At 50.4% G+C, this 20,809-nt stretch overlaps 1 protein-coding gene across 4 annotated transcripts in view; it reads left to right on the forward strand.

The window, feature by feature from the left end:
- relt (RELT TNF receptor) overlaps positions 1 to 20,809 on the forward strand; it is a 124,471-nt gene that overhangs the window by 13,118 nt on the left and 90,544 nt on the right. For 2 of the 4 annotated variants that reach the window (XM_072477122.1, XM_072477121.1), the window contains 2 exons: positions 16,338 to 16,481; positions 16,575 to 16,637. In XM_072477122.1, the coding sequence (XP_072333223.1) occupies positions 16,593 to 16,637 (45 nt within the window). In that variant the 5' untranslated portion in view covers positions 16,338 to 16,481; positions 16,575 to 16,592. Of the gene's footprint in view, positions 1 to 16,337; positions 16,482 to 16,572; positions 16,638 to 20,809 lie in introns of all 4 variants that reach the window. The other 2 variants (XM_072477123.1, XM_072477124.1) reach the window with 2 other exon arrangements.

Consider the following 20,809-nt stretch of genomic DNA (forward strand, 5'->3'; position numbering starts at 1 on the left):
TGGCCGACGCTGAAATCGGGAAAGCGATTGGGCGGAGAATCCGTTCCGACGCCAAAATCGCGGCAGGTGCCGATTTGACGCCAAATCGCAATGCTCCAGCACCTTAACAGCAGCGTCAATGCATTCCGGAACACATGTATAGTAGACACTGTAGCGGGCCCAATATGGTATTCTCTGGGTCCTCCCTGATTCTCCGCCTCCGATGGCCTGAGTTCCCGACGGCGCAGTTCACTTGTGCTTTTAAAACCGTGAAACCAACGTTGTGGCTGCTGAGGGAAAGAGAAGGGGTACGGAAAGTGTCCAACATTGCCATAGTTTGCTGACAGTTGTACTTCTGGCCAGGGGGCTTCTGCCAGGGCCAGGGGAGTAGCGGGGTGGGGGGGGGGGGGGGTGACCAGGTGGTGGGCTGTGGGGTCGGGGTGGACGGGCACGGAACATCATTGCCGCAGCCGGCAAGGCAGCCATGCAGCTGCGCATACTGCTAACAGCCCACTTTGACCTTAGTGCCACGGGTCATATAGGTATCCGCCAGGCCACCCCCCCTAGGTGCCGTCTGGTCCCTTCCGACCCATCAGCTGTATTGCCGCTCTCCAGCACAACCAGTGCCACATTGTTGGCTGGGCTGAGTGTGTGTGGGGAGTGTAATGTGTACGTGCGGCTGCAGCTTGTCAACCTCCGAAGTGTCAATCACGGACCTGGTGAATCCCGCATCGTTTTTGATTGGAATCGATTGTGTTCCAGGCGGCACTTGTGTTAGCCCCTCAATAGTAGCGGATTCGGTGCAGGTGTGGCGCCAGTTTTTCTGTCATGAATTCTGCATTGGCGTCAACACTTAGTCCCAGAAACGGAGAATCCCGGCCAAGATCTATTAATATCTCTGTAACCATTTTAAAATCTTGCTATTAAATGCTCTTCAGTTGATTTGTTTTTTTAGGTTTACTTGTTTTCTATCTCTTCAGTGAAATGGATACAATGTGTCAATTTAACAATATGTCACTTTCTTATAGTCAGTCAATCTCACCTAATCAGTCATTAATTGCTCCAGAGACCCGTTTATCACGAGATCGTCTCTTAACACTTGGAGAAAAATCTTTTAGTTTTGATACTATTGCAAATTTATTTTCATATTCTGTTTTGGCACTTCTTTGTATCTTTCGTAGCATTTCCAGCCTTTTGGATTTTTGCATCTTTGTATTTTTGTAAACCTTTTATTTTAGCTTGATACTATCTCTTGCCTCATTTATTGGGTTGCTTAAGTACCAAAGTGGAGCCTTTGCATTTTAGGAGTCTGCACTGGTATGGTATTATAGCAAACACTCCTTTGACTATCCCCTTCCCCCCCCCCCCCCCCCCATTGTTTGTCAGTCTTATCCATTAACAGTTCAGTCCAGTTTACTGAGTCAATTTATTTCTCATCCTGTGGAGGTTTGCCTGACCTAAATTGAAAACCTTGGTTTATGATTCTCCTTTCTTCCTCTCAAACGTAATAAGCCAACATTTGCTGCAGAAGTGAATCTACCAGTACCAGTCGTTAGTTGGCCTTGCCATTTTAATATTGACTGTACATCACATGTTGTTGAAAGTGCCAGTGGTTAATGTCTCTGTGAGGGAAACTGGTCAACTGGGAGTGAACAGCAAGGTACTGTGTATCTCCTTAACCAATCCAATTAAAGGATTATTAAATTAATGGGGAAGAACTGAGATGGAATGTGTAAATTTGAATGGCTGAATTCAATGACACACCAGATGCAGAGATTGGATTAAGAGAGAGAAAAGAGACAAGAAGGATAACTAAAACACGTTGTCTTTCAATTTTAAATTCCTAACAATTAAAATCTTACATGGCTCCTTGTGTCACTTCTGGCCAGCTCTAAATTTCTGTGATCAGTTGAATCATATCTGACATGGTGGCAGCCTTCCATCTGGTAAGGTGATGATTTGTACAGTGGTGGTCAACTCTTGTGTTAAGCATCAGTAGGTGTGACTCAGGAGCCCCACTTTGGCATGGCAGCCTCTGGCACATTCACTAGAGAGGGAGCAGTGTGCTGGGAAGGTGCATGCTTCACTGACTTCTATTTTCTCTAAGCCCTCTTCTCTGCTAGCTGGACTTTTCATTTCTGCTTGTCTCTTCCATTGCTCTTCCAGCCAGCCTTCAGAGGTCAGGGCCATCAACGACTGTTTCCCAATCATCAGTGTCAATGTCTGCCATCCTCAGATCTTGTTTGCAGGTGTCCCTGTAACAGAGGCATCCCATCTGGTGTTACTACTGGACTATTCTTTTTGTTTGGAAGTGTGGAGAGCCGATTTTGCTTTAAGTCTGCTTTCTGTAGCTTTCCCACTTTAACCTTTGAGTCTTCCTAAAGGGCAGAATCACAGAGTCTGCTGAAGGACATTTAACAAAATAATAAAAATATTTCTTATGCAAGAAAAGATTAACTATATATTTTTTTTAAAATAATTTATATTAAAGGTTTTCATAAAATATCAATAACAAAATGAGAAAGAAAAAAGAACCCAACAGGGTTAAGTACAAAACACAATCTAAAAAAGGCAACCCCCCAAACCCCTCCCCCCGGGCCTAAATAATAAGTTAACATTAACACCCCGACTTAACACAACAGGTGTATACACCCCCTCAGACCCTTCCAGTGTAAATAACATAAACAAAAATAAAGTAACCCCCCACCCCCCGAGCTGCTGCTGCCATTGACCAATGTCTATCGTTCTGCCAGAAAGTCTAAGAACGGTTGCCACCGCCTAAAGAACCCTTGTACCGACCCTCTCAAGGCGAATTTCACCCTCTCCAATTTAATGAACCCTGCCATATCGCTGATCCAGGATTCCACGCTTGGGGGGCCTCGCATCTTTCCACTGAAGGAGAATCCTTCGCCGGGCTACCAGGGACGCAAAGGCCAGAATTCCGGCCTCTTTCGCCTCCTGCACACCCGGCTCCTCTGCCACCCCAAATATTGCGAGCCTCCAGCCCGGTCTGACCCTGGATCCTACCACCCTCGACACCGTCCTCGCCACGCCCTCCCAAAATTCCTCCAGCGCTGGGCATGCCCAGAACATATGGGTGTGATTTGCTGGGCTCCCTGAGCACCTAACACACCTGTCCCCACCCCCAAAGAACCGGCTCATCCTTGTCCCGATCATGTGTGCCCTGTGCAGCACCTTAAACTGTATGAGGCTGAGCCTCGCACACGAAGAGGAAGAATTCACCCTACCTAGGGCATCTGCCCACGTCCCCTCTTCGATCTCCTCTCCCAACTCCTCCTCCCACTTACCTTTCAACTCCACCACCGAGGCCTCCTCCTCCTCCTGCATCACCTGGTAAGTTTCCGAGATCTTCCCCACTCCCACCCACCCCCCCGAGAGCACCCTGTCCTGTACTGTGTGTGGCAGTAGCCGCAGGAATTCCACCACCTGCCGTCTTGCAAACGCCCTTACCTGTAAGTACCTGAAGGTGTTCCCCAGGGGGAGCCCGTACTTCTCCTCCAGTTCACCCAAGCTCGCGAACTTCCCGTCCACAAACAGGTCCCCCAACTTTCGTATCCCTGCCCTGTGCCACCCCGAAAACCCTCCACCTGTTCTTCCTGGGGCGAACCGGTGGTTCCCCCGTAATGGGGTCCATGCCGAGGCCCCAACTTCCCCCCTATGCCGCATCCACTGCCCCCAAATTTTGAGGGCCGCCACCACCACCGGGCTAGTGGTATACCTCCTTGGAGGGAGCGGCAGCGGTGCCAATGCCAGTGCCCCCAGACTCGTACCCACACAGGACGCCGTCTCCAGCCTCTTCCATGCAGCCCCCTCCATCACCCACTTGCGCACCATTGTCGCATTGGCGACCCAGTAGTACCCACAGAGGTTGGGCAGCGCCAGCCCTCCCCTATCTCTACCCCGCTCCAGGAACACCCTTCTCACCCTCTGAGTCCCTCGCGCCCACACAAACCCCATTATACTCCTGTTAACCCGCCTGAAAAAAGCCTTCGGGATAAACACGGGGAGGCATTGGAACAGGAACAAACACCTTGGGAGCACCGTCATTTTGATTGACTGCACCCTTCCTGCCAAGGACAGCGGCAACGCGTCCCACCTCTTGAACTCCTCCTCCATTTGCTCCACCAGCCCTGTAAAGTTAAGCCTATGCAGGGCCCCCCCAGCTCCTGGCCACCTGGACCCCCAAATATCTGAAGCTCCTCTCCGCCCTTTTTAATGGGAGCTCGCCAATCCCCCTCTCCTCGTCCCCTAGCTGAACTACGAACAGCTCGCTCTTCCCCATATTGAGCTTGTACCCCGAAAAGTCCCCGAATTCCCTAAGGATCCTCATTACCTCTGGCATTCCTCCAACCGGGTCCGCCACATACAGCAGCAGGTCGTCCGCATAAAGCAACACCCTATGCTCCTCACCACCCCGCACCAACCCCCTCCAGTTCCTCGACTCTCTCAGTGCCATAGCCAGGGGTTCAATCACCAGTGCGAAGAGCAGGGGGGACAGAGGACACCCCTGTCTCGTCCCTTGGTGCAACCGAAAGTACTCGGACCTCCTCCTATTTGTGGCCACACTCGCCATCGGGACCTCATACAACAGCCGAACCCACCTGACAAACCCCTCCCCAAACCCGAACCTCTTCAGCACCTCCCACAGGTACCCCCACTCTACCCTATCAAAGGCTTTCTCAGCATCCATCGCCACCACTATCTCCGCCTCCCCCTCCCTCGCCGGCATCATGATAACGTTCAACTGTCTCCCTTTCACAAACCCTGTCTGGTCTTCATGGATGATCTGTGGCACACAATCCTCAATCCTCGTGGCTAAGACCTTCGCCAGCACCTTGGCATCTACATTTAGCAAGGAAATCGGTCTGTAAGACCCACATTGCAGGGGATCCTTGTCCCGCTTCAGGATCAAGGAGATCAGTGCCCGGGACATCGTCGGGGGTAAAGCCCCCCACCCTCCCCTGCCTCATTAAAGGTCCTAACTAACAGCGGGCCCAACAGGTCCATATATTTTTTATAGAACTCGACCGGGAAACAGTCCAGCCCCGGTGCCTTCCCCGCCTGCATGCTTCCCATCCCTTTGATCAGCTCCTCCAGCCCAGGGCAGAGGGCTCTTTCCAAGAGCCGGTGCAGACTCAAAGGGCCGAATGGCCTCCTTCTGCACTGTAAATTCAATGATAATCTATGATTAATCTAGGACAAAGGTTCGGCACAACATCGTGGGCCGAAGGGCCTGTTCTGTGCTGTATTTTCTATGTTCTATGTTCTATGTTAAATGGCTCTTGCCGAATACTCGGTATCCTCTACTCTCGCTATCAGCGCCCTACTCAAAATGAAAAAGTCGATTCAAGAATAAGACTTATGGACATGTGAGAAGAATGAAAATTCCCTAGCCCCCAGCCTTGCAAATCTCCAAGGGTCCATCCCTCCCATTTGGTCCATAAATCCCCTCAACACTCTTGCCACCGCCAGCTTCCTACCCGTCCTAGACCTGGAGCGATCCAGTGCCGGATCCAGCACCGTGTTAAAGTCTCCCCCCATTATCAGGTCCTCCACTTCCAAGTCTGGGATCCGACCCAACATACGCCGCATAAAACCCGCATCGTCCCAGTTCGGAGCATACACTTTAAAAAGATATATATATTTTATTGAAAATTTTTTCCAAACAACAATTTTTTCCCTCTTACAAAGCAAACGTAACAGTAAAGAAAATTTTTAACAATACACAAATAACCGCATAATCTTTTGACATAAACTAAATTAAACCCCCCCCTCCCCCCTCCCTCCCCCTCCCCCCTGGGTTGCTGCTGCTGGTCATCTGTCTTCCCTCTAACGTTCCCCTAGGTAGTCGAGAAATGGCTGCCACCGCCTGGTGAACCCTTGAGCCGATCCTCTCAGGGCAAACTTTATCTGCTCCAATTTCATGAACCCCGCCATATCATTTACCCAGGCCTCCAGTCCGGGGGGTTTCGCCTCCTTCCACATGAGTAGGATCCTGCGCCGGGCTACTAGGGACGCAAAGGCCACAACGTCGGCCTCTTTCGCCTCCTGCACTCCCGGCTCATCCGCAACTCCAAATAGAGCTAACCCCCAGCCTGGTTTGACCCGGGCCTTCACCACCTTCGAAATCACTCCCGTCACTCCCTTCCAATACCCTTCCAGTGCCGGGCACGCCCAAAACATATGTGCGTGGTTTGCCGGGCTCCCGCCACACCTCCCACATTTGTCCTCCACTCCAAAGAACCTGCTCAATCTTGCTCCCGTTATGTGTGCTCTATGTAGCACCTTAAATTGAATCAGGCCAAGCCTGGCGCATGAGGAAGAGGAATTTACCCTGCTTAGGGCATCAGCCCACATACCCTCCTCTATCTCCTCCCCTAATTCTTCTTCCCACTTTCCTTTTAGTTCGCCCACCGACTCCTCCCCCTCTTCCCTCATCTCTCGGTATATCTCTGACACCTTGCCCTCTCCGACCCACACCCCTGAAAGCACTCTGTCCTGAATCCCCTGTGTCGGGAGCAACGGAAATTCCCTCACCTGTTGTCTAGTAAATGCCCTCACCTGCATATATCTCAAGAAGTTTCCCCGGGGCAACTTATACTTTTCCTCCAATGCTCCCAAGGTCGCAAAGGTCCCATCTATAAATAAATCTCCCACCCTCCTAATTCCCAACTGGTGCCAGCTCTGAAATCCTCCATCCATTCTTCCTGGGGCGAACCTATGGTTGTTCCTAATTGGGGACCCCACCAGGGCACCCCGCACCCCTCTGTCGCCTCCATTGTCCCCAGATATTCAATGTTGCCGCCACCACCGGGTTCGTGGTAAATGTTTTTGGCGAGAACGGTAGCGGCGCCGTCACCAGCGCCTCTAAACTCGTCCCTTTACAGGACTTTCTCTCCAGTCTTTTCCACGCCGCTCCCTCACCCTCCATCATCCATTTACGTATCATTGCCACATTGGCGGCCCAATAGAAATCGCCCAAGTTCGGTAGTGCCAGTCCTCCTCTGTCCCTGCTACGCTGAAGGAACCCCCTCCTTACTCTCGGAACTTTCCCTGCCCTCACGAAGCTCGTGATGCTCCTGTCTATTTTATTAAAAAAGGTCTTAGTGATTAGTATAGGGAGACATTGAAATACAAATAATAACCTCGGGAGGACCATCATCTTAATTGCTTGCACCCTGCCCGCCAGCGACAGAGGCTGCATGTCCCACCTCTTGAAGTCCTCCTCCATTTGTTCTACCAGCCGTGTCAGATTAAGTCTGTGCAAGGTTCCCCAGCTCCTAGCGATCTGAATCCCCAGGTATCGGAAGTTTCTTTCCACTTTCCTTAGAGGCAGGCCTTCTATCTCTCTACTCTGGTCCCCTGGATGTATCACAAATAATTCGCTCTTCCCCATGTTTAGCCTATACCCCGAGAAATCCCCGAACTCCCTCAACATTCGCATAACCTCTATCATCCCCCCCGTTGGATCCGACACGTATAACAATAGGTCATCTGCGTATAACGAGACTCGGTGTTCTTCTCCCCCTCTAATCACCCCTCTCCATTTCCTGGAGTCTCTCAACGCCATGGCCAGAGGTTCAATTGCCAACGCGAACAACAATGGAGACAGCGGGCATCCCTGTCTTGTTCCCCTATATAGTCGGAAATACTCCGATCTTTGTCGACCCGTAACTACACTTGCCGTTGGAGCCCCATAAAGAAGTTTAACCCAGCTAATAAACCCGTTCCCGAACCCAAACCTCCTTAACACTTCCCATAAATACTCCCACTCCACCCTATCAAATGCCTTCTCTGCATCCATTGCCGCCACTATCTCTGCCTCCCCCTCCACTGGGGGCATCATTATCACCCCTAATAGTCGTCGCACGTTAACATTCAGTTGTCTCCCTTTTACAAACCCTGTCTGGTCTTCGTGCACCACCCCCGGGACACAGTCCTCTATCCTCGATGCCAGTACCTTTGCCAACAATTTGGCGTCCACGTTCAATAATGAAATAGGTCTATAGGACCCGCACTGCAACGGATCTTTATCCCTCTTCAAAATCAGCGATATCGTCGCCTCCGACATCGTCGGGGGTAAAGTCCCTCCTTCCCTGGCCTCATTGAACGTCCTCACCATCAACGGGGCCAACAAGTCCACATATTTTCTGTAATATTCCACCGGGAACCTGCCTGGTCCCGGAGCCTTCCCTGCTTGCATGCTTCCCAGTCCCTTAATAACCTCGTCCACCCCAATCGGTGCCCCCAGGCCTGCCACCTCCTGCTCCTCCACTTTCGGGAACCTCAATTGGTCCAGGAACTGCTGCATCCCCTCCTCTCCCTCTGGGGTTGAGACCTATACAGTCCATCATAGAAGGTCTTGGACACCTCATTTATCTTTCCTGCTCTTCGCACCGTGTCTCCCTTTTCGTCTCTAATTCCTCCTATCTCCCTCGCTGCTGTCCTCTTTCGCAATTGATGAGCCAACAGGCGACTAGCCTTTTCCCCATATTCATACCTCCTCCCCTGTGCCTTCCTCCACAGTACCTCCGCCTTTCTGGTGGTCAGAAGGTCAAACTCTGTCTGGAGTTGTCTCCTCTCCCTGTACAGTCCCTCCTCCGGGGTCTCTGCAAATTCCCTATCCACCCTTAAAATCTCCCCCAGTAATCTTTCCCTTTCCTTGGCCTCTGTTTTCCTTTTGTGGGCCCCAATGGAGATCAGCTCTCCTCTGCCAACCGTTTTTAGTGCTTCCCATACCACTCCCACAGGGACCTCGCCGTCGTCATTGACCTCCAGGTATCTCTCAATACACCCCCGCACTCTTGCACACACTCCCTCATCCGCCATCAATCCCACATCTAATCGCCAGAGTGCTCTCTGCTCCCTTTCCTCTCCTAATTGCAGGTCCACCCAATGTGGGGCATGGTCCGAAACCGCTATGGCTGAATACTCAGCTTCTTCCACCCTAGAGATCAACGACCTTCCCAAAACAAAAAAATCTATCCGGGAGTGCACTTTATGGACATGGGAGAAGAAGGAGAACTCCCTAGCCCTAGGTCTAAGAAATCGCCATGGATCCACTCCCCCCATTTGGTCCATGAACCCCTTAAGTACCTTGGCCGCTGCCGGCCTTCTTCCGGTCCTTGAGCTGGATCTATCTAGCCCCGGGTCCAGCACAGAATTAAAGTCCCCTCCTAAAATCAAGTTTCCTACCTCCAGGTCCGGTATACGCCCCAGCATCCGTCTCATAAATTCCGCATTGTCCCAGTTTGGGGCATACACATTAACCAACACGACCTCCATTCCCTCCAGCCTGCCACTCACCATTACATATCTACCTCCGCTATCTGCTACGATGTTCTTTGCTTCAAATGCTACCCGTTTCCCCACCAAAATGGCCACCCCTCTGTTCTTTGCGTCTAGTCCTGAGTGGAACACCTGTCCCACCCATCCTTTCCTTAACCTAACTTGGTCCGCCACCTTTAGGTGCGTCTCTTGGAGCATAACCACGTCTGCCCTTAGTCCTTTCAAATGCGCGCGCACTCGGGCCCTTTTTATCGGTCCGTTCAGGCCTCTCACGTTCCACGTGATCAGCCTCACTAGGGGGCTACCTGCCCCCCTCCCATGTCGACTAGCCATTACCTTCTGTAGGCCAGTCCCATATCCCGCCTCCGCGGTCCCACTCGCTCCCCCAGCGTCGCATACCATCCCCATCCACCCACTCTTTAGCCATTTCCTTTTGGATTTCCACAGCAGCAACCCAGTTGTTTCCCCCCCCCCCCCCCCCCCCCCCCGCGAGATCGCTTTCTAGCGTGATTGCTCCCCCCATATTACTTCCCTAAGTCAGCTGACTTCAACTGACCCCGGCTACTCTTGCTCACTCCTCGACCCCCCCGCATGGGGAACTCCCATCCGCCTTGCGCCTGTCTTCCCGCCATATTCTTTCTGGCGTGGGAACATCCCTTCACCTGACCCGCCTCTTATGGCGCAGCTCCCTTTCCCCTCCCCTTCCCCATTCTCCAACTATGTCCCGTCTTTCCCCCCTCACCGGCGCCCACATTTCCCAATGTCTCCCCCCTTCCCAATTTACTTCTCAATTAATTTCAACCATAACATTAACAATAACATTTCCTGTGGCATCAGTCCCTCAGTTCCGATCCAATTTCTCCTCTTTGATAAAGGTCCATGCTTCCTCCGCCGTCTCAAAATAATGGTGTCTCTCCTGATACGTGACCCATAGTCTTGCCGGCTGCAGCATCCCGAACTTCACCTTCCTTTTATGCAGCACCTCTTTGGCTCGGTTAAAGCTCGCCCTCCTTCTCGCCGCCTCCGCACTCCAATCCTGGTACACCCGTACCACTGCATTCTCCCATCTGCTACTCCGCACCTTCTTAGCCCATCTTAGGACCTCTTCTCTATCCTTAAGGCGGTGAAATCGCACGATTATCGCCCTGGGTGGTTCTCCCGCTTTTGGTCTTCTTGCCGGGATCCGATGTGTCCACTCCACCTCCAAGGGGCCCGTAGGGGCCTCAGCACCCATCAGTGAGCTCAGCATCGTACTTGCATAAGCTCCACAGTCCACTCCTTCCACACCCTCAGGCAGACCCAGTATCCGAAGGTTCTTCCTTCGCGCTCCGTTTTCTAGGGCCTCGATCCTTTCAGTACACTTTTTATGAAGTGCCTCGTGCGTCTGTGTCTTAACCGCCAGACCCAGGATCTCGTCCTCATTATCTGTCACCTTCTGCTCCACCACGCGGAGCTCTGTCTCCTGGGTCTTTTGTGTCTCCTTGAGCCCCTCAATTGCATGTAGCATCGGGGTCAGCACCTCCCTCTTCAGCAGCTCCACGCACCGTCTCAAAAATTCATCCTGCTCAGGCCCCCATGTCGCCTGCGCTTTCTCCGCCGCCATCTTGTGCTTCTCCCTTTCTGACCCTTTGGTCGACGATTCCTCGCGCTGCAGCCGCCGCCGCCGTTTTTTTTCCTCCTTCGTTGGGGGGGGGACTCCCTTCTCACTCACCCCACACCGGGTTGCGTCGTCAAAAAATTTCCCGTTGGGGCTCTTAAAAGAGCCCGAAGGTCCGTCGGAGCTGGAGCCGCCGAAACGTGCGGCTAGCAAGGCATCACCGCAACCGGAAGTCTCAGTCCGGAGCATACACATTGACCAGTACCACCCTCTCTCCCTGCAACTTACCACTTACCATTATGTACCTACCGCCATTATCTGCCACAATGCTCGACGCCTCGAATGACACCTTCTTTCCCACCAAGATCGCCACCCCTCGATTTTTGGCATCTAGCCCCGAGTGAAACACCTGACCTACCTTTTCCTCAATCTTACCTGGTCTGCCACCTTCAGGTGTGTCTCCTGGAGCATAACCACATCCACCTTGCGCCCCTTCAGGTGCGCGAACACACGGGCCCGCTTAACTGGCCGATTCAGACCCCTTACATTCCAGGTTATCAGCCGGATCAGGGGGCTACCCGCCCCACTCCCCCGCCGACTAGCCATGACACCTCCTCGGCCAGCCACACGCCCGCACCCCACAGCCGGCCCGTTCCCCACGGCGGCATACCCCCGTCTCGACCCCCCTCCCCACTCGCTCCAGCTCCTCCTTGACCTTAGCAGCAGCAACTCGATTCCCCCCCGGCTAGGACCCATCCTAGCTGGTTTACTCCCCCCATTGCACTTCCGCAAGTCAGCTGACTCCTGCTGACCCCTGCCACTCCCACCTTCCCTACGACTCCTCCCATTGTGCGGCACACCCTCCTCTCCCGCTCCCCATCCACAGGCTCTCTCCCTCCCCCCTCCGTTCTAAGCGCGGGAAACAATCCTCACTTCCCGGCCCCGGCCCCACCCCCCCCCCCAGTCTCCGGCGCGGGAAAAAAGCCCGCGCTCTCCACCTACCAGGCCCCGCCACCAACCAAAACAGTGCCCAACCCGCTCCATCCACCCTCCCCAACCCGAAAGAGAAAAACACAGAGAAAAAGAAACCCAAAACAATGCAAAGGCCCCCCCCGGCCAGAACCAAAAATAGGCATAACATATCCACCGCAGTCCCCAATCGCACAACCGTTGGCCATACCAGCAGCAACCCGGTTCCACATACCCCCCACCCTCCCCCCCCCTCCCCCCCAGCTAGGACCCCTCCTAGCAGCATTGCTCCCCCCATTGCACTCCCGCAAGTCAGCTGACTCCTGCTGACCCCGGCCGCTCCTGCCTCGCCTTTGACTCCTCCCATTGTGGGACTTCCCCTCCCCCTCCATTACCCACCAGCAGGGTCTCCGCCTCCCCTTCCATCCCAAGCGGGGGAAAAAACTTGCGCTTCCCCGCCCCGGCCCCGCCCCTCCAGCCTTCAGCACGTGAAAAAGCCCGTGCTTTCCACCTGCCCGACCCGCCTCCTCTGACGCAGCTCCTTTTACAGGCCCAGTCCCCTCACCCCCGACCCAGGCCTCACCCTCCCCCACGGGGCGCCATCCCCCCTACCGGCCATCCGCCCCTACTCCATTTACTTGCCCCCCTCCAAGAGCCCACCCGACAGACCCAACCAAACAGTGCCCAACCCACCCTAACCACCCACACCAAACCAAAAAGAAACAAGAACAAAGAACCCCCCCTCAAAATGTAACACAACAACAACAATCCCCGACCATCACCATGCCCGACCCCCCATCCCGACCCTCAGTTTGTGTCCAGCTTCTCGGCCTGAACAAAGGCCCACGCCTCCTCCGGGGACTCAAAATAATGGTGCCGGTCCTTGTAGGTAACCCACAGTCGCGCCGGCTGCAACATGCCAAACTTCATGCCCTTCCTGTGCAGCACCGCCTTTGCTCGATTGTACCCGGCCCTCCTCTTCGCCACCTCCGCGCTCCAGTCCTGATATATTCGAACCTCCGCGTTCTCCCACCTGCTGCTCCTCTCTTTCTTGGCCCACCTGAGTACGCACTCCCGATCCGCAAACCGATGAAACTGCACCAGCACCACCTGCGGCGGCTCGTTAGCTTTGGGCCTCCTCGCCAGCACTCTAGGGGGCCCTTCCAGCTCCAGGGGCCCCTGGAAGGACCCCGCTCGCATCAGCGAGTTTAACATGGTGACCACATAGGCCCCCATGTCCGACCCCTCCAGCACCTCCGGAAGGCCCAGGATCCGCAGATTCTTCCGCCTCGACCAATTCTCCATCTCCTCGAACCGTTCCTGCCATTTCTTGTGGAGCGCCTCATGCATCTCCACCTTTACCGCCAAGCCCAAGATCTCCTCCTCGTTATCTGAGATCTTTTGTCGGACCTCGCGGATCGCCACCCCCTGGGCCATCTGGGTCTCCAGCAGCTTATCAATAGAAGCCTTCATCGGCTCCAGCAGGTCCGCTTTGAGCTCCTTGAAGCAGCGCTGGATAACCTCCTGCTGCTCCTGCGTCCACTGCATCCACGCTGCCTGGTCCCCGCCCGCCGCCATCTTGCTCTTCTTCCCTCGCACTTTCTTTGGCTTCACCACCACTTTTTTAGTCGCCCCGCTCCTGGTCCAAGCCATACACTGTCGGGGGAATGTTGCAGTCTTCCTCCCACACCGGGAAATGTCGAAAAAATGCAATTGGGGGCCTTGAAAAGAGCCCAAAAGTCCGTTCCAAGCGGGAGCTGCCGAACATGCGACTTCGCTTTGCATAGCCGCAACCAGAGGTGACTTTTACATTTTCAACGTGGATCCAGCTCCAGGGTTTCAGTCTCCCCTTCTGATGTTTCTTTCCCCTGGATCGCCCCGTGCATTCAAGCTTTACCTTCCAAACACCCTCTCAGGTATTCAGCAGTGTTAACAGAACACAACTGCTTCAAAGGCTCATAGTGACGGGTTACAGATCTTTGGCTGTCTCCGTGGATCTCTGGCTACTCACAGGCCTATTTTGCTTTAAGTCTGCTTTCTGTAGCTTTCCCACTTTAACCTTTGAGTCTTCCTCTGCTTCTCACTCTTAACTTCACTAAACAGGATATGTTCACGATCCCTCTCCTTGTTCCTTGACTTAGCTGTCATCTTGGGACATTTTCTTATCCCTCTCTGGTTTTCCTCTTTAGTTTGGGATTTACTGTCTGTCACTTTTCATGTTCTGCCTGTTCTGGCACTTTCTTCTAACTGAACTAAAACTACTTTCCTGTTTTTCATTGTCTCTGTGGGTTCTTCTCTCTGGACCCTTAGGCAACAAGACAGTTGTTTCAACCTCATGTTTGCTTAAACTTCCCTGCAAGAGTCATAAAACCTCATTAGAAATGCTGTTATAAAACAAATCATGCTGTCTGAAATGAATGAAATGAAATGAAAATTGCTTATTGTCACAAGTAGGCTTCAATGAAGTTACTGTGAAAAGCCCTTAGTCACCACATTCCGGCACCTGTTCGGGGAGGCTCCACTCTAATATGAAACTAGACCCAGGTGTCACCTTTTTTACCCACAAATATAAAAATATAAATTAAACTTCAAGCTCAATTTTATTCCTAATATATACAAATACAATTGCAATTTCCCAACAATGCCCAATCGGTTGTGATCCAGTGGTCGCTGTATCTGCCATGCATGTGCAGTAACTTCATGTTGCTTCATGCATTTCAGTGGTGCACCAGGCAACGAGATGAACTCTCTATCATTAACTTTGTGACAGCATCTTTGGTATTCCCACTTTAAATCATGAGTCTGCCTCATTTGAAGATAGTTCGACATTTGCACATAGAACATAGAACATTACAGCGCAGTACAGGCCCTTCGGCCCTCGATGTTGCGCCGACCTGTGAAACCACTCTAAAGCCCATCTACACTATTGCCTTATCGTCCATATAGGGAATGGCAAGCGCCATTTGTCTTGGCATTATTTTGACAGAAAATATGGGTAATTATCACCTTTGATCATATTATAGTCACTTGTTGGTTCGGATTCATTATATCTCCTTCATTGTTATTCACGTACATTTTCAATGCCAAAGCTGACACTTCAATGCTCACTGCAGATGTGCTGAACTATCAGAGGTGCTATTGTTCACACAAGATGTTAAAATGAGGTGCCAAATGTAAACAGCCCTATGGAATGATTCGAAGAAAAGCCAAGCGTGCTTCTGGTGTTCTGAATGAATGATTCGTAAACTTGCCATGGTGTGTAATATTTAAAGGAAAGAAATCCTCTGATATACCTCCTTTCCCCTGGAGGCAGTAGCCTTATGGTTGCATGAGAAGCAGTGTCCACTCCTGATGGCTTGCTTGACGGGCATCTTTGTTTTTTATTGCGTAAATCAGAGCGAGGAGTTATTGGAGGGGACAAAAACTGTCCGAAAATGAAGATGGGAGAGAATCGGATATCTCTGTTATTTTCTCCATGCACCAATACTTGTATCTATTTCCTCTTATCATCTTATGGTACTTGTAACTTTCGGACCACTTATTCATTTGCAGGCTACTTTCTCTACTTCTGATCTTGCGGTACCACATGGTTGCTCTGACTGTGAGATTAGTCATGCATCCTGTTCTCTCATTCCTGAAAAGAGATGAATAAATTTGAGGAATTATGCTGAGTTTACTGAAGTATCTTCCAGAGATTTTCCAACACTTGCCGGGGTGCACTTTTAAAAAAAATGACCACAATATAAAGTTTGAAGTTCTTGTTAATTTAGATATGTTCTAATTTAGATATGTTCTGTCAATTAGTAACAGATTTTGGTGTTCACTTTTAAACAGTAATGTTGAAAATGTGGTTAGCACTGCTGCCTCCCAGCTCCAGGGGCCTGGGTTCAATTCCAGATTTGTGTGACTGCGTGGAGTTTGCACATTCTCCCTGTGTCTGTGTGGGCTTCCTTTGGGTGCTCCGGTTTCCTCTCAGTCCACATTTGTGCATGTTAGGTGGGGTTTACTGGGTTACAGGGATAGGGTGAGGGAGTGGGCCTAGGTAGGGTTCTCTTTCGGAGTGTTGGTGCAGACTCAATGGGCCAAATGACCTCCTTCTCCACTGAGATTCATCTCATCAGCCAGGCTGGAAACAAAACAAGGTTCTAAAAGTGACCATGTGATAGTTTAGTTGGATTCCCCTGGATCTCGTCCCTGCTGCCTTTGCTTATTGGTTTTGGCTTGGACTAATTATCAGAATTGGGCTCTGGCTTTTTCATTGTGGAGAAGTTGTTGGCTTCCAAATCCCAACAATATTCAATTGCCGGAGTGCATAACCAGCAGGAGAAGCTTGAACAGAAAGTGGAGGAGTCAGGGAGTCTTTGTCCTGTAAGGCTGATAGAAGAGTCAATAGCATGATAGATAAAACAAGTAGCAAGAGAAAGAATGGTGAACATAGCAGACCACCCATTCACTCATTACTTCCATTTTCCCTTCTCCAAAGCTGCGTCAATGTGTGCCATGCAGCTGTGTCAATGAAAAAAGAATATATGCAAAACAAAGATTAATCTGATATTGAAGACACAGTAACTCTTGTTAGTGAACAACATATCTACTGCGGCATTCCACCAATCAAAGGCTCCTCCAGGTCTGTACCTGAGATTAGTTTGTAACAATTTGTGCGGGATTGGGTGCTAAATGCCTGACTGATCTTTCATCGTACATTTCTCTTTCTCATCAGGGCTGAAGCACATTGAAGATGAAGAGGAACCCCCTTTATTGCTCATTTTTTTGTTATATCACCGTGAGTACCTTATTTTACAGACACTTGTTCAGACATTGAGTGTTTGTTTCAGATGCACTTGTAGAGTAACGATGTAAGGAGTTCACGAACTTTGACTGAAGTGAGCCATGGAGTCTGTCCTTTATAAGTTATAATACTCCTCGGCTTAGACGTCGATTGTTGGAAAAGTTACATTTACTTTGATGCATTATAAGTGTGTTTGAAGAAATCGAAGTTTTAAAACAGAAAAGGCAAGAAAGATAGGGGAAAAATGTTTTGGCCCAGACCTTAAGTGTCGTAAAATGTCATGAGGCATTTTGAGAAAAATTGACACCAAGGCAAAGAAACAGGTTAGGATGTTTGACCAAAAGATTGGTCAAATAGGTAGGCTTTAGAGAGCAACTTAAAGGAGAGAGAGAGAGATATTGTGTCGCTTAGAATAGGAATTCCAGAGACATTGACAGCTGAGGGCACCACCGCAAATGGTGCTGTAAGGAACCCTGGAGTGCACAAAAGGCCAGCACTGGAGGAACGCCATGTTGTCACAGGCATTGGTGGTGGGGGAATGTGGTGTTGGAGGAGGTTATGGTGATAGGAAAGGGGGAGGCAATTGATGGATATGGACATCAGGAGAAGTATGTGGGCGTCCCTGGCTGGACCTGCATTTAATGCCCATCCTCGAAGGAATTTAAAAGTCAACCACATTGATGTGGATCTGCAGTCACATGCAGGCCAGGCCAGGTCAGGATGACAGATTTCCTTCCCTAATGGACATTAGTGAACCAGATGGTTTTTTTTATGACAGTGTTTTATGACAGTGCTTTCATGGTCATCATTAGACTTTTAATTCCAGATTTTATTTTTATCAAATTCAAATTTCTCCATCTTCCATGCGGGATTCGAATCCGGGTCCCCAGAACATTACCCTGGGTCTCTGGATTACTGGTCCAATGACAATACCACTATGGCACTGCCTCTTCAAAATGCCCAAAAAACAGCTTTCCCTTGTATTCTGTGCATGAAGGAAGAACTTCTCCACTTATGGGAAGAGAATAGAAGGTATATCGAACAATAAAATGTTAGGACTAATTTGTGGGCTGAAAGGGAACTGAGCTTCTTTTGTGATTCTTTTGGTTGTGGCTTAACCAAAGTTTTGTACAGCTCCAGAGTAACCCCCCTGCTCTTATAATCTATGCCATGACGATAAAAGCAAGTGTCCCGTATGCCTTCTTAACTACCCTATTAACCTGTCCTGCCACCTTCAGGGATCTGTGGACAAGCACTCCATATCTCTGTTCCTCTGAGCTTCCTAGTCTCCTGCCATTCATAGAGTCCCTTGTGTTACTCCTTCCAAAGTGCATCACCTCACACTTTTCATGGTTAAATTCCATCTGCCACTGATCTCAATTTGAGGTGAGGATGATGATGTTGGAGAATTAATAGCAAAGTGATCTTTATCAGCGAGGTATGAAGATATTTGAAAGCATGTAGTGGACAGATTTAACATCTGTAACCTCATCCAACCCTCCACAGGCCCAGTGCCCCTCTAATTCTGGCCTCTTGCAAATTCCTGATTTTAATTGATTCACCATTGGCGATAGTGCTTTCTAGTGCCTATGCTCTGGAAGCTCCTCCCCAAACCTCTCCACTCTGTCACACTCTCCTCATTCAAGATGCTCCATAAAACCTACCTCTTTGACCAAGCTTTTAGTCACCTCTCCAACTATCTCCTCCTGTGGCTCAGTGTCTAATTTGGTTTGATAATGCTCCTATGAAATGCCTTGGAACGTGGTAAACAAATTCAAGGTGTTGTTGGAGATGAACAAACAACACAAATCACTGGGACTGCTCGGACATCACTAATGATCTTCTAACAGATCGGGTTTCCGTGGAAATAGGGGGCAGGGTTCTCCGCTTTGGGGACTAAGTCCCCACGCCGTTGTGAAAACTGTGGTCTTTTACGCCTGGAAAACTGGCATCAAAAGGCCATCAATTCCTCGTTTTACTGGGGGCCAGCAGGGAGCAGTCGTAGAGCTTGCAACTCTAGCTGCCGATACGGCCCCCAGCGCCTCAGGGTCAGAGGCCGCACATGCGCACAGCGGCAGCCTGCAGCGGCCGCGCCGTGTTCCATGGCGGACTCAGCCCGCGGACCTGGATCGCCAAAGTAGTGCCCCGCATTGACCACTCGCCCACATTGCCCCCAGCACCGAATGAAGCCCAACCTGCCCGCTGATCGGCCCTCCCCCGACTGTGGCAGCCCCGGACTGAGTCCACAGCTGCCAAGCGAGGATCCTGGACGATGCGAGCACACATAAGCCACGCCATCGGGAATTCGGCCGGTCGGCAACGGAGCATCGCGGGGCGATGGTCGCCTGATGGCCGCCTGAGGCGGTGGATACTCGGCGAGGAATGCGCTGATTTTCAGGGGGCGGAGAATTGAAAAACCGACGACGCTCCCGATTGAGGCACCAAAATGGATTCTCCGCCCCATCGCCGAACGCGATTTCAGCGGAGAATCCAGCCCAGGATATTTCATCCTGTGGTACATTTGGTGCTATATCTAGGAACAGTGAAAAGAGGATCCTAATTTAGAAAATGAATCACCACTTTTGCATGGTAATAACAGGTCAGGAATACCATGCGAGCTGCTTGTTAAAATCAAATTCTAGGGGCAGACAGTAAACCTGCTGAAGAACCGGTGTTTATTCCCGGGTGATTGGGCCAACCCATTTTTTATTGCACTAAATTCACCCTTTGTGAAGTAACATTCAGAGGATGGGGTAGCCACAGGAGAGATTGGAGAGGGATAATACCACAGAGGTTCAGCGTAATCTCTCTTGTGGCTGCTTTGTTGAACTTAATGATATGGTGGCAACGACACTTGTCACGATAGGAGTGGAGCTGTGCAAGGCCTTTGGAACTATGTCCAGGTGGAAGGAATCACATGGATGCTACGAATATCAGAAAAACAGACAGGATAGAGTGTCTGTCTGAAAACAGAACATACCTAATTTTCACTCCACCTGAATAACTCGTAACTTAGTTGGTATTTTTAACAAGCATGTGCCCCGGCCTACTTGTTTTTTTTGAAAATTGATGTACTTGGGTCAGTTGATTTTTATACCGGATGGTCTTGTCCACTGGCCAGTATCCCATTTCAATCGGATGCCTTGTCTGCTGTTTTTATTCTGAGCCAAGAAGATCTGTTCTTCCTCCTCCTGATTTCTTCCAAACAAATTTTCGGTACAAATTATTTGATTATTAATTCTCATTTACATCTTTGATCTATCCACGTTATGCTGGGAATATGCGATCTCTCTCTGCTTCATAACTAATATTTTTTCTACAGCGCCGTTTACTTGGCCTACATTAGCCGAGTGTGGATTGAGAGTTGCCAGACTTGTTAATTCAATAGCACAGAAATCTCCACCGCGACAACCTTCCAACTATCCATCTCTGGTGACAGACTTAATTTGCTTGACTCATCTAGCATATTCTTTGTTGATTATCCAGTATATTTTCAATCCTTTTGTCAGAAGCTACTTCAGCTCAGTTCCACTCCATGGGGTGCTGAGGGCCAACAGCAACAGCAGAATTGTGTTCAACTACAATCTGAAACCTCATGGCCTGGCATATCCCCCACTTTACCATTACAACCAAGCCAGGGGATCAACCCTGGTTCAGCGAAAAGTGCAGGAGACCATGCAGGAGCAATATCAGACATACCAAAAAATGCGGTGTCAAACTGGTGAGGCTACAACACAAATCTACTTGTGTGCCAAACAGCATAAGCAGCAAGTGAGAGACAGAGCGAAGTGATTCCACAATGTACGCATCAGATCTAAACTCTGTAGTCCTGCCACATCCAGACGTGAATGGTGGAAGACAATTAAATAACTCACTGGAGGAAGAGGCTCCACAAATATCCCCATTTTCAATAATGGAGGAGCCCAGCACGAATGTGCAAAAGACAAGGCTGATGCATTCGCAACAATCTTCAGCCAGAAGTGCCAAGTGGATGATCCATCTCGGTCTCCTCCGGAGGTCCCCAGCATCACAGATGTCAGTCTTCAGCCTATATGATTCACTCCACATGATATCAAGAAATGGGTGAAGGCACTGGATACTGCAAAGGCTGTAGGCCCTGACAATATCCCGGCAATAGTACTGAAGGCTTGTGCTTCAGAACTTGC

This window comes from Scyliorhinus torazame, chromosome 15 (assembly GCF_047496885.1).
Source record: "Scyliorhinus torazame isolate Kashiwa2021f chromosome 15, sScyTor2.1, whole genome shotgun sequence".
NCBI lineage: Eukaryota > Metazoa > Chordata > Chondrichthyes > Carcharhiniformes > Scyliorhinidae > Scyliorhinus > Scyliorhinus torazame.